Here is a 17780-nt window from a genome sequence, read left to right as displayed (position 1 = left end):
CTGGGGGAGCAACACACAGAGAGGGAGAAGACACAGAATCAGAAGCAGGCTCCAGGCTCCGAGCCGTCAGTGCAAAGCCTGACGTGGGGCTGGAACTCAACGACGTGCCAGATTATGACCTGAGCCGAAGTTGGACACTCAGGTGACTGAGCTATCCAGGTGCCCCTACAGTATTTTATTCTTAGCATTGGTGGAGGATAATGTGAACGCTTATTATATTGTCTCTTCTGTGCCTGAAATGTTTCAAAATCTCAAAAATAGTCTTTCTAAAAACTTCAAGAGGGTTGAAGGAAGTAAACACTGTTAGCATGTTTGCTACTTTCAAATATTTGGAGGGACATCATGTATAAGAAAGAAAAAGACTTGGGACAAATGGAAGAAATTATGAGGAGAAAGGCAGACTTTTATGAACTATCAGAGGCAACATGAAATAGTGGCAAGATCAGAACTGTCTGGAGCCAGCCCACCTCGCTTCAGATCTTGGCTCTGTCCTCTTAGGCTGTATGATTGGGGCAGTTTATTTAACCCGACTGTTCTGTTTCCCATCCTGTAAAAGGGGGATAATAATAGTCCTTACCTCACAGGGTTATAGAAGGACTAAAGGATATTTGCAAAGTGTTGAGAACAGTGCCAGGTACATAACAGGCACTATACATTTGTAAAGTAAGTCAAAACAAATCTGACAGATAAAGAGCCTACCTTGCAAAGCAGTAAGCTCTTCAAGGGCTTGTGCAAAGGCTGGAAAAATCTCAATTAAGGATGATGTAGAGGTATCCATTTCTGGTCTAGAGAAGTACTTCTCAAACTTCCATAGGCATTTGAATCACATAGGGATCTTGCTAAAATGCATGTTCTGAGTCACTAAGTCTGGGGTGAGCCTGAGATTTTTTATATCTGAAAGTCACGCTAATGCTGCAGGGCTTCCGAGAACAACAGCTTTAGGAACAGAGCTCTAAACGGCCTTTCCCTGTGGCCGTACATCATAGTTACAAAGATGCTTAGTTCTTACTTCTGGTCAGTCATCAATTTCCAGTAAATTCTAAATATATTTGTCTTTCAAAAGCAACTTTTGGCCCCTCAGTTAGCAATTTGTATTTTTCTTTAAATGTTTATTTGGGGGGGGGGGGTGCGGATAGGGGCAGAGAGAGAAGGAGACAGAGGATCTGAAGCAGGCTCCAGGCTCTGCACTGACAGCAGTGAGCCTGACACAGGCTTCGAACTCCCGAACCAGGAGATCATGACCCGAGCTAAAGTCAGACGCTCAACTGACTGAGCCACCCAGGAACCCCTTAACTAATAGTAATTTAAACACTGGAAGGCCTACCAATTTATAGGAGGTTTGGGGCAAATCTTTTCATACAAATTTGTATCTTCTCATAATGTTGATAATTATATACTCTTTTACAAATTCAGCTTTCTGACTTTGGATTTTCATAAAGAACAAACACTTATAATGAGAAATTTAAACAGTAAAATATAGGGGAGGCAGTTTCTATATCATTCTGGAATTCACAGTAGAAGCTATATTTGATCTGATAGAGGATGTCACTTTAGATTTCCAGTAGGGAAGTAAATGAAAGAAAACCACATGTGAGAGCAGGATAGATAAGAAAGAAGGAGACTGTCAAGGCTTAAACTAAGAAAAAATGGGGGCACGTGGGTGTCTCAGTCAGCTAAGCATCTGACTTTGGCTCAGGTCATGGTCTCGCAGTTCATGGGTTCGAGCCCGGCATTGGTCTCTGTGCTGACAGCTTGGAGCTTGGAGCCTGCTTTGGATTGATTCTGTGTCTCCCTCTCTCTGCCTCTCCCCTACTTGTACTCATTCTCTCTCTCTCAAAAAATCAATAAACATTTAAAAATATTTTTAAAAAAGAAACAAGGATCATTTTTTAAAGGTTGGAGGTATGGTTCTGAGAGGTTAAACAGGTTAAAAAGTGGGATGGACATTTTATAATGTATTAATTCAATAAGCTCAATAGGAGAATTAGATGTCTGTGTATCAGAGGACCCTGGTGAAGCATAGTGGGCTCTGCTGGGAGCTCTTTGATGCGCTCTGGGCCCAGCTGGACCCCCCAGGTTCAAGGGGAAATCAGGGTGTGTACTCAATCACTCTTAATACTGTGATCCAGAAAAGAAACCCAGAGAATGGCTTGGTGCCTGGGGATGGTCGACATTGTAGGAAGCTCTGGATGATTTGGTGTGAATTATACTCCACACTTTCCTTCCTTCAGGGAATCCTCAGTGACAGTTGACTTAGAGCCAAAGGGAACCCCTAGAGTTTCCTGAGGACTGGATAACTATAGACTGGCTATAGAGTGTCTCATGAATATTCAACACAAAGCTGCTGAAACTAACTTCTGCTGCCCCACAGCCCAACCTGCAAGTACCCCCAGATCTGAACTAGCCAATGAGTGGGGGGAAAGCCAGCAGGCAATGGACAGGACATTTTATTCTGTCATTTTTCTACTGTTCTAAGTCAAAGCAAAAAGTTCCAGGCTCTGTATTTTGCTTTAAAAAGAATATAGGAGAAGTGAGGGAAAGATAAGAGTAGGCATTCAAGGGATGCCTGGGTTAAGTGTCCAAATTTAGCTCAGGTCATGATCTCACAGTTTGTGAGTTTGAGCCCCATATCGGGCTCTGTGGTGAAAGCTCAGATGTGCTCAGATTCTGAGTCTCCCTCTCTCTCTCTGCCTCTCCCCGGCTCACTCTTGTGCTCCTCTCTCTCTCTCTCTCTCTCTGTCTCAACAGTAAATGTTAAAAAAATAAAAATAAAAAAGAATAGGCATTCGAGTAGATAATTCTATAATTTTCTTTACATGTTTGTTATTTTTAAATAGTTTCAGTATTTTACTCACCACAACCGCACAGAGGTTATATTTAGGGTGTTTCCGAAAAACTGGACAAATATAAGGACTAAGGTCCAAGTTTGTGAGTGGATAATGAATATCTGTCCTCAGTTTTCTTTTCATTGTACCCAGAATGTCAAATCTGGAGAGAGAATAAATGTGCAAAATACAAAGTAAGTTTGTAAATGACTCATTAGTGAAGTCTACATACCTTGGTAAATTCCAAGTACAGTTAAAAGTACTTTCTTACAAAGGTAATTTGGCACAGACCTGTACATAATTTTCCTTATCTATGTATACTTATAATCTCCACATTCCTTAGTGTCACCAGAACTGACACTGTTTGGGCCAGGGGTATGAGTCAGGGGGTAAGACATCACAGAATCAATCCAGTGAGAAGGCAACAGGGAAAAAGCCAGGCTTGACATCAGGGAGTAGAAATGACTTTGACTGACTCAGCTTTTCCTTATCTTGCTTTTTAGCACATGTTGTCTTGGCAATGCCCTTTTACCAGCTCTGAGGTTTGTTTTTTTAATGTTTATTTTTGAGGGGGGGGGAGCATGAGCGTGGAGCATTGGGGGGGGGGGGTAGTGGTGGCAGACACAGAGGAAAACATAGAATCTGAAGCAAGCTCCACACTAATCAAGTTGTCAGCACAGAGCCCAACATGGGGCTCAAACCCATGAACCATGAGATCATAACTTGAGCCAAAGTCAGACATTTAAACAACTGAGCCACTCAGGCACATCTCCAGCTCTGAAGGTTTTTTGTTTTTTGTTTTTAATGTGTATTTATTTTAGAGAGAGAGCATGAGCAGGGGAGGAGCAGAGAGAGAGAGAGAGAGAGAGAGAGAGAGAGAGAAACACAGAATCAGAAGCAGGCTCCAGTCGCTAAGCTGTCAGCACAGAGCCTGACATGGGGCCCAAACACACGAACTGTGAGATCATGACCTGAGCTGATGTTGGACAATTAACAAACTGAGCCACCCAAAGCACCCCTCTGAGGTTTTAATGTATCTTTAATAAGATAAAATTTTCTGCGAATCTTGTCACATTCTTGAATTGTTATATAGATCAGCAGTTCCCAAATTTGAACTCCTATCATCATCACTGGAGTTTTTTCAAAAATTATGTTTATTTTAGAAAAATGGCTGATTTAGGCCTGGGGCAGGAAAATTATTGCATGACCATGCTTATGTACCATAGCAAAAGAAAGGAAGATTTATACCCATATAAAAACCTATATGCTAATGTTTGTAGCAGCTATATTCATATCTGCCACAAATTGCTATCAGCCCAAACGTTCATCAACTGATGAATGAATAAACAGTTGTGATACATTCACGAAAGGGAATACTACACAGCAAGAGAAAGGAAAGATCCACTAACTGATGCCACAACACAAATTAATCTCAGAAACATTATGTTAAGTGAAAGAAGCGGAACTCAAAAACAAACAAAAAAAAACCAAAACCAGAACCAAAAACAAAAAACAAAACCACACATGGTATAAAATAGGACATTCTGGAAAAGGCAAAACTATAAAGACAGAAATCTGATCAGATGATTCCAGAGGCTAAGGGTAGGAGAAAGGGTGGATTATAACAAAATGTTTTGGGGTGACAGACATACTCTGTATGTTGGCTGTGATGGTTACATGACTGCATGTATTTGTCAAAATTCATAGAACTGTACACCTAAAATGGATACATTTTATAATTGCAATTATACTTTAATAAACCTAAACTAACTAACGGGCTCAGAGCAACAGGCTTGAAGGGTCTCCCACTGGTCAATTTTGTGTGCGTGTTTTTTTAAATATATGAAATTTATTGTCAGATTGGTTTCCATTAAACACCCAGTGCTCATCCCAAAAGATGACCTCTTCAATACCCATCACCCACCCTCCCTTCCCTCCCACCCCCCATCAGCCCTCAGTTTGTTCTCCTTTTTTAAAAAGTCTGTTATGCTTTGGCTCTCTCCCACTCTAACCTCTCTCTTTTTTTCTTTTTTCCTTCCCCTCCCCCATGGGTTCCTGTTAAGTTTCTCAGGATCCACATAAGAGTGAAAACATGTGGTATCTGTCTTTCTCTGTATGGCTTATTTCACTTAGCATCACACTCTCCAGTTCCGTACACGTTGCTACAAAGGGCCATATTTCATTCTTTCTCATTGCCACGTAGTACTCCATTGTGTATATAAACCACAATTTCTTTATCCATTCATCAGTTGATGGACATTTAGGCTCTTTCCATAATTTGGCTATTGTTGAGAGTGCTGCTATAAACATTGGGGTACAAGTGCCCCCATGCATCAGTACTCCTGTATCCCTTGGGTAAATTCCTAGCAGTGCTACTGCTGGGTCATAGGGTAGGTCTATTTTTAATTTTTTGAGGAACCTCCACACTGTTTTCCAGAGTGGCTGCGCCAGTTTGCATTCCCACCAACAGTGCAAGAGGGTTCCTACTTCTCCACATCCTCTCCAGCATCTATAGTCTCCTGATTTGTTCATTTTGGCCCCTCTGACTGGCGTGAGGTGATATCTGAGGGTGGTTCTGATTTGTATTTCTCTGATGAGGAGCGACATTGAGCATCTTTTCATGTGCCTGTTGGCCATCCAGATGTCTTCTTTAGAGAAGTGTCTCTTCATGTTTTCTGCCCATTTCTTCACTGGATTATTTGTTTTTCGGGTGTGGAGTTTGGTGAGCTCTTTACAGATTTTGGATACTAGCCCTTTGTCCGATATGTCATTTGCAAATACCTTTTCCCATTCCGTTGGTTGCCTTTTACTTCTGTTGATTGTTTCCTTTGCTGTGCAGAAGCTTTTTATCTTCATGAGGTCCCAAGAGTTCCTTTTTGCTTTTAATTCCCTTGCCTTTGGGGATGTGTCAAGTAAGAAATTGCTGCGGCTGAGGTCAGAGAGGTCTTTTCCTGTTTTCTCCTCTAGGGTTTTGATGGTTTCCTGTCTCACATTCACGTCCTTTATCCATTTTGAGTTTATTTTTGTGAATGGTGTGAGAAAGTGGTCTAGTTTCAACCTTCTGCATGTTGCTGTCCAGTTCTCCCAGCACCATTTGTTAAAGAGACTGTCTTTTTTCCATTGAATGTTCTTTCCTGCTTTGTCAAAGATTAGTTGGCCATCCTTTTGTGGGTCTAGTTCTGGGGTTTCCATTCTATTCCATTGGTCTATGTGCCTGTTTTTGTGCCAATACCATGCTGTCTTGATGATGACAGCTTTGGAGTAGAGGCTAAAGTCTGGGATTGTGATGCCTCCTGCTTTGGTCTTCTTCTTCAAAATTACTTTGGCTATTCGGGGCCTTTTGTGGTTCCATATGAATTTTAGGATTGCTTGTTCTGGCTTCGAGAAGAATGCTGGTGCGATTTTGATTGGGATTGCATTGAATGTGTAGATAGCTTTGGGTAGTATTGACATTTTGCCAATATTTATTCTTCCAACCCATGAGCACGGAATGTTTTTCCATTTCTTTGTATCTTCTTCAATTTCCTTCATAAGCTTTCTATAGTTTTCAGCATACAGATCTTTTACATCTTTGGTTAGGTTTATTCCTAGGTTATTTTATGCTTCTTGGTGCAATTGTGAATGGGATCAGTTTCTTTATTTGTCTTTCTGTTGCTTCATTATTAGTGTATAAGAATGCAACTGATTTCTGTACATTGATTTTGTATCCTGCGACTTGGCTGAATTCATGCATCAGTTCTAGCAGACTTTGGTGGAGTCTCTCGGGTTTTCCATGTATAATATCATGTCATCTGCAAAAAGTGAAAGCTTGACTTCATCTTTGCCAATTTTGATGCCTTTGATTTCCTTTTGTTGTCTCATTGCTGATGCTAGCACTTCCAACACTATGTTAAACAACAGCGGTGAGAGTGGACATCCCTGTCGTGTTCCTGATCTCAGGGGGAAAGCTCTCAGTTTTTCCCCACTGAGGATGATATTAGCTGTGGGCTTTTCATAAATGGCTTTTATGATGTCTAAGTATGTTCCTTCTATCCCGACTTTCTTGAGGGTTTTTATTAAGAAAGCATGCTGAATTTTGTCAAATGCTTTTTCTGCATCGATTGACAGGATCATATGGTTCTTTTCTTTTTTTGGTGTTAATGTGATGTATCACGTTGATTGATTTGCGAATGTTGAACCAGCCCTGCAGCCCAGGAATGAATCCCACTTGATCATGGTGAATAATTCTTTTTATATGCTGTTGAATTCGATTTGCTAGTATCTTATTGAGAATTTTTGCATCCATATTCATCAGGGATATTGGCCTGCAGTTCTTTTTTACTGGGTCTCTGACTGGTTTAGGAATCAAAGTAATGCTGGCTTCACAGAATGAGTCTGGAAGTTTTCCTTCCCTTTCTATTTTTTCGAATAGCTTGAGAAGGATAGGTATTATCTCTGCTTTAAACGTCTGGTAGAACTCCCCTGGGAAGCCATCTGGTCCTGGACTCTTATTTGTTGGGAGATTTTTGATGACTGATTCAATTTCTTCTCTGGTTATGGGTTTGTTCAAGCTTTCTATTTCCTCCTGACTGAGTGTTGGAAGTGTGTGGGTATTTAGGAATTTGTCCATTTCTTCCAGGTTGTCCAGTTTGTTGGCATATAGTTTTTCATAGTATTCTCTGAAAATTGCTTGTATTTCTGAGGGATTGGTTGTAATAATTCCATTTTCACTTGTGATATTATCTATTTGGGTCATCTCCCTTTTCTTTTTGAGAAGCCTGGCTAGAGGTTTATCAATTTTGTTTATTTTTTCAAAAAACCAACTCTTGGTTTCATTGATCTGCTCTACAGTTTTTTAGGATTCTATATTGTTTATTTCTGCTCTGATCTTTATTATTTCTCTTCGTCTGCTGGGTTTACCCACTGGTCAATTTTGAAAAATTTAAACATCAAGAAGAATGATGATAGTAATGATATTAAGCACATGGAGTTTGATAATATCCAGGAGTCCAGAGTTATGCTAATTACAGGGTGAAACTATACCTTTAAATGGTGGGATATTATAGTCACTACTGTATCTAAGGATCAAACATAACATCACCAATAGTGGGACAAACTTTGATGATGTGCCTCCTGATGTAATGTGGTAACAAGTATACAAAGTCACCTGGGCTGAATTCTTGCTTTAAAAAAAAAAAGTTTAGCTTGAGCCTCACTTGGATCAGCTGGAGGGAGAAGGCACTAGATTCTTCTCTGGAACCTCTCAGAAAGGAATGCAGCCTTACAGACAGTTTGATTTTAGCCTTCTAAGACCCACGTTAGACTTCTAACTACAAAACTATAAGGCGACCACTACAAACATTAAAATGCCAAGATTGCTATGAAAATAGATTAGGAGGATCTGAAGCTCACTTCGTTCCCTGGTCCCATTGGAGCAACTTAGTCAGAAAATGACCCGAAGCCTGGCATTATAGACTTTCCACAGTTAATCATAGAGAGGAGGCCACATGGAAAAGGGTAAGAGGGGCAGAGTCCCAGTGGGGAACCAAACTTTCCAGAAAACTAACCACACAGGGGAGAGATACCACATGCATGTAGGCAGAGGAGCAGACCCCACAGCAGGCACCCTGGACACAGGGACCTGCACTGGAAAGAGTCACCCTAATATCTGGCTTTGAAAACAAAACAAAAAGCCAATCTACTGAATGGGAGAAGATATTTGTATAGGTAATATGTCCAATAAGGGCTTAGTATCCAAAATATATAAAGAATGGATAACTCAACACCAAAAAACAAATAAGAAAAAACAGCCTGGCTGGCTCAGTCAGTGGAACATGCGACTCTTGATCTCAGAGTCGTGAGCTCAAGCCCCACACTGGGGGTAGAATTTACCTAAAGACGAAACAAAGAAAAACCAATAATCCAATTAAAAATGGGGAGAGGACCTACATCTCTCCGAAGAAGATATATATCAAAACCACAAGGAGATACCACCTCACACCTGTCAGAATAACTAAAATCAAAAAGATAAGAAACAGTGTTGGCAAGGATGTGGATAAGAAGGAACCCTCGTACAGTGTTGGTCAGAAGGCAAACTGGCATAAACACTGTGGAAAAAAATTAAAAATAGAATTTTTAATTCTCAAAATTAAAATTAAAATTTAATTTAAAATTTTAAATTTAAAAAAAATTTAAGAAACCTTAAAATTCAAAAATTCAAAAAATTAAAAATAGAATTACCATATGGTCCAATAATTTCACTATTGGCTATTTACCCAAGGAATACAAAAACATTAATTTGAAAAAGATACACACACCCCTATATTTATTGCAGCATTATTTATAATAGCTAAGATATGGAAGCAATCCAAGTGTGCATCAATAGATGAATGGATAAAGAAGTTGTATATATCTACAAGGATTATTACTCAACCATAAAAAGGAACAAAATCTTGCCATCTGCAACAACACGGATGGATCTAGAGGGGATGATGCTAAATGAAATAAGTCAGAGAAAGACAAATACCCTATGATTTCCCTCCGTGTAGAATTTAAGGAACAAAACCAACAAAGAAAAAGAGACAAAAAAACCCACAACAGACTCAAATACAGAGAACCAGCTGTTACCAGAAAGGAAGTTGGTGGAGGGATGGGTGCAATGGGTCAAGGGGATCAGAAATACTTAACGTGATGAGCACTGACCAACATATAGAATTGCTGAATCCTTATATGGTACACCTGAAACTAATCTAACACTGCAGGTTAGAGTTCAATAAAAAAGGTTCAAATGGCAGATTTTATGTTACATATATTTTATCACAAATTTTTAAAAGTTTGTAATGTAATATACTGAATAGCACTGAATCACACACTTTAAATGGTTATATTGCATGGTTGTCAATTCTGTCTCCATAAAGCCTTTCAGAGAAAAAAAAATCTGTTCACAAAATGTCAAAATCCATACCTTTTTAAGTGAAAGATAATTACTTTTGGTGCTTTGGAAATACTGGCCCTCACTGCTGTTTCTTGCTTGGTTTCACAGAAGGAACAGTGGATTTGGTTATGCCAGGTCAGTGTATCTTGTTGAAAAAAACACTGGAGACAGTCCTGTTGAGGAAAAAAAAGCACTGGGTAACCAAACTGGATGGACCGCAGCCAGGCTCTCTGTTTTCAGAAGGACTTTCCAAGAGTTGTAGAAATGTAATCCTCAGCACTTTCCTCAAAGTCAACATATCCAGGAGGTACCAGTGTCTCAAGCTGCTGCCTGGATAGGTGCAAAATCTACCCGACAAAGGAGATGCTTCTTTCTTGCTTAGTTACTGAAATGGATCCAAGTGCCCATCTCACTTCTAATCTCTGGATCTGCATTTTAACCTTTCCGGTTTATAACAGAATAATACTGACTGTGCAAATTCCACTAAGCAAGTCAGGCAGCTGTTTTATGTGATTCATCTCATCACAAAAGTGATCTGGAGACTGAAAAATTACACTGCCCACTGTTTTGGATAATAAAGACCACAGAACACCCCGAATTAGATCCCATGCCCACCGGGACCATCCTCAATGGAACCGGCACCCCTGCTCTGCAAACCATTAACCTAAAGAGAAAGATGAGCAGATTCTCTTTTCAGCAGACTTGCCAGCACCTCATTTAGAGTCTTCAAAATCTGTTTCCAGTAATCTTCAGCAGTTTGATCTGAGAACAAAGCCCAGTTCTAAATAAGTGGTAGGATTCTGTTCTCCAATTTGGTATGTGAAAACTTTTAGCAACAAATGTGCTTTCATAATTTAGGTAGAAAAAATATAAATGTGTATTTTTCTGCAAGGGAATGTATTTGTCCCTGCCTTCTAGCTGTCCCCTGCTTTCTATCACTATCCTTCCCCCTACCGTTTACAGATTAATTTTTGGTATTATGGTGAAGAAAATTCAAAAGGTAAACTAAGGCACTATATTCCAATCTATCTTTCCAACATATGCCACACAGCTTCCGTCCAAACACAAGAACTCAAAACCAAGTCAGAATCTTCTATATCTAGTTACCAACCTGGATCTACAGACCTCGAGGGTGAGGAAGGGTCACAAAATTTTTGCAAGAATGTATGAATTCCCTATATGCACCAAGCCATCTCAGCAGACTGAATAAGCCCTACCTGTCATTCCAATTTCACAACGAGGCTGTTTTATTGAGTACATTGGGAAATACAACTGAATTCATGCTAACTTTTGGCTGTATGTCACTTTCCTATCAAATGTTGTCATCATGGGCTTCCAATTTGTTTTAAGTTACAAAGCAGCCCCCATCATAATAGAAAATGTAGGCAACAGCCCTGAGAAGTGGGATCCAGGAGGAACCACACCTACCTGAAGAGAGCACTCATAATCGGATGGAATGGGGAGGCAAAGAATGGTGAAGACTTCATTCTTGTAGGTGCAGTTCTCACACTTCAAACACATGATGCTGTAGTTGAGCTGCCCTTCAAACAGCTGGGTGATGATGGAGACCTCATTGGCAATTGTCTTCCTGCAGCACCTTGGAATAGATCCTTTTTCACATGATTTTCGATGGCACTGAGTCAAGGAACAAATTAGTCCTGAATCAACTACTGGTTATTTGAAAAAAAAAAAAGTTTTTAATATAATGACTTGATTTTTTTCTATCACAATGATACATTGCTACCAAAAACCACTTAGTTTTGGATTCCAACAATAGAGTAAGCTCTTCTTAAGAGTATCTATTAGGTGTGATTTCTGATCATTCAGTTATTTTCCTCATAAATGACACCTAGCAATGATGACTCCCTACCCCTGGTAAGACACATGGCCGTGCCCCAGAAGCTGACAGCCTACAAAAGTGTGAGACAGGGTCTGGGGGACAGTACTTCTTGGGAAGAGGGTAAGGAAGCTTGCGAACTAGCTTTCAGTCATGCAAACGGACATAAAGGTAAAATAAAGAAATTGACCTCTTCTCCAGCCCCTTCAGATTATGGCAGCCTGATTTAACTAACCTTACAGCCCAATTTGAATCTAGTTCATACTGAAAAGTAGCATTTCTGGGAGCACAGCCTGACTTGTTAGCAGTTTTAGGGCCTCAGTAGAATATACCTTTGGAAGATGCATTGACTCTACCGCCAGCTTTACTTCGGAGCTGCGCGCGCTGCGCTCCTTTGCCTTGCTGCTTTTATTACGCCCTGCTGCCAAGGTCTTCTACCTGATGGTAATTTAATGTCCCTAATTCCAACTTTGGGCTCGGGAACGAGAATGCTATTTATTTCAGATTGGCTGCAGATGAGGACCTAAGTGATTTTACTGACCACCACCCTCCCCTCTGTCAAAAAAAAAAAAAAAAGTGCCGCCAGGTATATCTTATTAGAAAAAATGAAAAAAGGAACTGAGGATTGCAGATGAGAGTGATTAATGGCTATAGTTTGTGATCTCTGATATTAAGTATTTCTTTAATATTAAGGATATTAACTTTGAAGTAAGCTAACGCCGGCACAAGGACACTGCATAAAACCAAGGACCTATCTTTGTGGAGTATGCGTCTCAGATCAAGGCTGAAGGCAGTGGGTCTCACAGATAAGGGCAAAACCCTTCGTTACTGGCGATCTCATGTTTTATTAAATGTATGTCCTGATCCAGTAAATAACTCTGGTTTGGAATGCTTGGCATGAAGATGAAACAGCAGTATTTAGATCTTTTAATTCCGAGCTTAATATTTTCTTGGGTTTGTAGTTACCAAGAACACGTACTTTAAGTTGTAAAGCTCTATATGTTATACCTCATGAGGACTATATTTGTATAAAAATGCAATTTTCACTTTAGAAAACTAGTCTGTGCAGATGTTATTTGCAAAGGGAACTGATTAGCGTTTCCTGCACCTGCTGATCACTGGAAACACCAAGTGAGCTTTACTAAAGGACAGCCCGAGAAGTTTTAATTCAATAACGCTGGAGTGAGGGTCTTAGAATCTGTGACGTAAAACTCTTCCCAGGTGATTCTGATGATTCACTAAGTTTGGTAAATACAGACCAATTCAAACACTAACTTGAACGTCCCCCTACACATCCCCCAGCACCTGTGCTCAACACAGAGTGGGCAATATTGACAGAAGAAATGAAAGAATGAAAAATGAAAGTTGACGATAGAGCTGAGGTCTACCTTATTTCAAGTCCATTGATGTCACTTACCTTTTTCAGAGATTCATGAAGCTCATTCAGGACATAAATCAAGAATTCCTGGGCATCTTGTTGCGTTTTTTTCATGAATGCTGGGTAGAGGTTGCCAAAAGCTGACCGAAATATTTCTGGTGAGACGCATTCTGAGTCTCCAAGCCACATATCTGTCATCACGTAGGCAAACGCAGTGGCAACCTCACTGCAATCCCTTGGAAGAAGGAAGGAGAATATTTCTGGCTGATTTAATGAAAGGAAAGCACCTAAAAACTCAAGCATACCTGGCATCAGACTGAAAACAAAGCTCTGTTCTTGGTTGAACTTCAGGTCTGTGGGGCTCTGCGGCCTCTACTGACTTGTTTAGCCCTCATTAGGGACTTCAGAGGGCTCCCTCCCTCACCTCCCCTTGGGGGAGCAGGGGGCGGGGGCTGGACGGCAGGGAACGCAAAAGGCTTACTTTTGAAGAGCAGTAATGTACTTTCCCGAGAGAAAGTATTCCACCAGCGGTGAAATGCTGCAGAGACACTGGAGAATGGCGTTCATGTAACACGTGTTGCCCAAGTTCCGCAGGCCTGTCACTCCCTGGGAATGGGGCTGGTTCTCCTCCACCTCCTTGACTGGAGAGCTGTCATAGTGATCTGTGCACTCTGCGCTGTGTTGGGCCATGCAGAGAGAAAGGAGAGCATTTTGAGGGTACAAAATATGTGAAAGTGACAACAGACAACAAATCACACTCAAGCTCATGATACAAAGAAGAGTCCTCAATGAGACTTCTGTCAAATACATTCCCTACCCAGAACAGAAGTACTCAAACTCAAGGTCTAAAATTGCATTACTTATTCTGGAACTCTGAACAGTGCCTGCAGCCAAATAAAGGGAGGTAGAAGATTCTTCCTGAAACCAGATCAAGAGGACAGAAATAACAGCCTTTCAGAGACCTAGAATTGCTTGGCTAAAAATGCACTTTCACTCTGAATACCAAAGTATTTCTTTTCTTTTTTTTTTTTTTTCTCTCTGGGCCAAATAATTTAATGATTTGTAGTAACAATAATGGCAATAGATAGTAGTTAATAAAAACAATAGCCATCATGTATTGAGCCTCACCAGTTGTTAATATGCATTTGCCCATTTAATCCTTTCAACAGTTCTATGGGGTAGGTATACTTATTTAAAAAAAAATTTTTTTAATGTTTATTTATTTTTGAGAGAGAGACAGGGCACGAGCAGGGGAGGGGCAGAGCAAGAGGGAGACACAGAATCTGAAGCAGGCTCCAGGCTCTGAGCTGTCAGCATAGAGCCCGATGCGGGGCTCAAACTCACCAGCCATGAGATCATGACCTGAGCCGAGGTCAGACGCTCAACCGAGCCACCCAGGCGCCCCCAGGTGTGCCCTGTTTTTAAATCCTGTTTTACAGAGGAGATATCACATTTAAGTGTTTTAGTCATTTGCCTATGATATAAGTATGTGCAGTGGTATGTGGAGAGAAGGAATACCTATCTACCTACCTACCTACCTACCTGAGTTATTTGGATTTATATATCATATATTAAGAGAGTGTATGTGTAAACATACATATATATGGCATATGTACATATTGAGAGCATATACACATACTAAGGATATCAACATTAAGAGCACATATATGTGTGTATAATATGTACGTGTGTGTATGTATTCATATAAACACACATATACACAGAGAGAGAAAGAGCATAGGCTTTGTAAAGAACAGATCTTAGTTTAAGTCCTGACTCTGCCAGTCTCTAGTTACACGATGTGGGACACTTATATCTGTGTTTCCTCTATAAAATAGGATCAATGCTACCATGTAGGGTTGTTGGGAGGATTAGATTAAATGATGTGAGGCACATGGCACAGATTGCATAGTTAATAAATGGCAACCTAAAAATATTTTTGAATAAGTGACTGATGTAGGCTGTTCCTAACAGTAAGTGTATAGAATTCGAGAATTCATGTGCACAGACAGCCCAGCACAGAGGAGAGAACAGGTTCCCAGGGAGTCCTCCTCTCTCCACACAAGCTTCCTTTTGTAATTTGACTATTGCTCACGGCAGCCCAGCATCTTTGTCCTTTATGATTTTTCTTCCCGTGTACAGTATCTAAAATTGGGTCTTCATGAGACAGTTACCTCACCTCAGTACCTCCATTTACAATTCTTCCAGTTAGAAAAGTGTTCACTATTACATGATGTTCATTTCATGTTTATTGACTGGGGTCATCGGAGGCCCTGGACGGCCCCTCTTTAGGAATATCTATTGCCTAGATATTAAACAACATCTTCCCTTCCTTTTGTTGGCCCTCCACTGGGTCAAACCTGGGGAACTCTTCCAAAGGTGGCATGTATCCCCGACTCCTTTGACATGCCCCACCCCCCAAATGAACTTAGCGAGAAAGCTATCGTAGGTAGTGGCTCACAGGACATAGTAGATACTGAAGTCATCTGCAGGGCAGGGCCGCTCTGAAGCCATTTTAGTGCATCTACGTTGGACTTTCACTTCCATTCAGGGACTACATCTAATCCTTTTAACTTCATTTCTCTGAGCCTGTTACTTTAGCTCTTTTTGTTTGTAATAAATAATTTGTATGTTTCCCTCCCTTTTCAGTAGATGCAAACTGATTTTTATCTGTACTTCAGGTACATTCCAACTTACATTTTCCATACATCATAATCATTTCCATTCACCCTCAGGATTCTAGCATGTTGCCATGAGATACTGTTACTCAGCTGCTTAAAAACTTTAAAAACATTAGATTTCAGAGAATGAACTGAACATATAAGCTCTATTCCCCCATCACTCAGTTTCTCTTTTGTGTGTGTGTGTGTAATATATATCTTATATATTATCTCTTGTGTGTGTGTGTGTGTGTGTGTGTGTAATATATATAAGATACATCATATATATGTATAAGATAGATCATACATATATATAATATACATACACACATATATTATATATATGTATGATCTATCTTATACACATACACAGAAGATGTGTGTGTGTGTAATATATACCTTATATACCTTATATATTATCTCGTGTGTGTGTATGTAATATATATCTTACATATATATAAGATAGATCATATATATAAGATAGATCATATATAGATCTATCTAAGATAGATATATATAAGATATATATATGATCTAAGATAGATCTATCTAAGCTAGATCATATATAAGATATATATATATGATCTATCTTATATACATACACAGAAGATTTACCTCCATATAGTCCATTATGGCAACTCTGCCTCCTTTTGGTGCCCACCCCCATTCCCAGGGATCACATCACTCCTAGATCCCAAGAGAATATTTCTCACCCTGGGAAGGGAGGCAGTTGGACTTTGCTGCTTCTAAAAATGGATAGCATTGGGATAGACTGGAGTCTTTCTTTTTGTGGTCACCAACTACAGTCCAAAGAGGGTGCAGACATACATATACACCCCACTAAGACCACCCAGGGCAAATATAAAGTGTTCATCACAGAAGGATTTATAAACTGAGGGGCAGCAAAGCTCACAATCTTCCAAGCTCTCAACCCATTGTCTTCATACAGAACCATTCTTAAGAAACCCTTCAGTAGGGGCACCTGGGTGGCTCAGTCGGTTAAGCATCCAACTTTGGCTCAGGTCATGATCCCTCGGTTTGTGAGTTCAAGCCCCGCGTCGGGCTCTGTGCTGACAGCTCAGAACCTGCAGCCTGTTTCGGATTCTATGTCTCCCTCTCTCTCTCTGACCCTCCCCCGTTCATGCTCTGTCTCTCTCTGTCTCAAAAATAAATAAACGTTAAAAAAAAAAAAAAAGAAAGAAAGCCTTCAGTAAAGAGGGACCCACCCCCAACTATGCTCTATCTGGATGAAGAGAGGTCAGAGAGTAGGTGCAACCATGCAACCTGGGTAGGGAAGTGGTCTTGCTAGAAAGGGGACCCTCTGGAGCTCCAAAGTTGGTACCAGTTTGTTCTTTTTCTGAGCTAACTCAGAATCTGTGAAGAATGGTGAAGAAAGAGCCTTAGGGCCAATCCAGTTTGTCTTTTCTCAATTCTGCATTAAGTAAAAGGAATGAAGTGATAAAATAACAACTTTTCAAAAATGTAAATTTCAGGAAAGATAAAGAAGGCTAAGAACCATAACAGATTAAAAATAAACTGGAGGGGCTCCTGCATGGTTCAGTCGGTTAAGTGTCAGACTCTTGCTTTCAGCCCAGGTCATGAGCTCATGGTTCATGGGATTGAGCCCCGCGTCGGGCTCTGTGCTGACAGCACGAAGTCTACTTGGGATTCATTCTCTCTCCCTCTTTCTCTCCCTCTCTCTCTCTCTCTCTGCCCCACCCCCACTCGTGCTGTCTCTCAAGTACATAAACATTAAAAAAAAAAAAAAAGAATGATTGTTCTTCAATGTCTGTATATATAAGAGATCTTGGCAATGAGAGATGTTGCATTTTATGGCTATTTTATATTTGTGGTCTATTTAAAAGGGGTTCATGAAGTCACCTGAGTGGTGATTCCGCAGGACTTGAATCCTCTCACTCTGCTCCTTTGGTCAGTGTACTTCTCCCAAATACTTCAGTTTCTCCCCATCAGTGGAGTCTTGTTAAAATTTCATTTTATGATTGATGCTTATAGGTAAAAACACAACACATATTCATATGTTGATATTATATCCAAGGACCTTCCTAAACTCAGTCTATAATTTTTATATAGGTTCTTTGGATTTTCTGTAAACATTCAAGTCATCTGCCAAAAATAAGTCTTACGTTTTCCTTCTCAATCCTAATAC

General features: G+C 40.2%; 1 protein-coding gene across 3 annotated transcripts in view; it reads right to left on the bottom strand.

The window, feature by feature from the left end:
* USP50 (ubiquitin specific peptidase 50) overlaps positions 1-15629 on the bottom strand; it is a 41411-nt gene extending 25782 nt beyond the window's left edge. For 2 of the 3 annotated variants that reach the window (XM_078448602.1, XM_078448603.2), the window contains exons 1-6: positions 15415-15629; positions 13435-13629; positions 12993-13188; positions 11167-11373; positions 9769-9911; positions 2856-2988 (exon numbers count right to left, since the gene is read on the bottom strand). In XM_078448602.1, coding sequence (XP_078304728.1) covers positions 2856-2988; positions 9769-9911; positions 11167-11373; positions 12993-13188; positions 13435-13629; positions 15415-15500 — 960 coding nt within the window. In that variant the 5' untranslated portion in view covers positions 15501-15629. The remainder of the gene's footprint in view (positions 1-2855; positions 2989-9768; positions 9912-11166; positions 11374-12992; positions 13189-13434; positions 13630-15414) is intronic. The other variant, XM_078448605.1, reaches the window with a different exon arrangement.
* Between the last annotated feature and the right edge of the window lie 2151 nt (positions 15630-17780).

Source organism: Panthera onca, chromosome B3 (genome assembly GCF_046562875.1).
Source record: "Panthera onca isolate mPanOnc1 chromosome B3, mPanOnc1 haplotype 2, whole genome shotgun sequence".
Taxonomy (NCBI): Eukaryota; Metazoa; Chordata; class Mammalia; order Carnivora; family Felidae; genus Panthera; species Panthera onca.
This window is presented reverse-complemented; position numbering and strand designations above follow the sequence as displayed.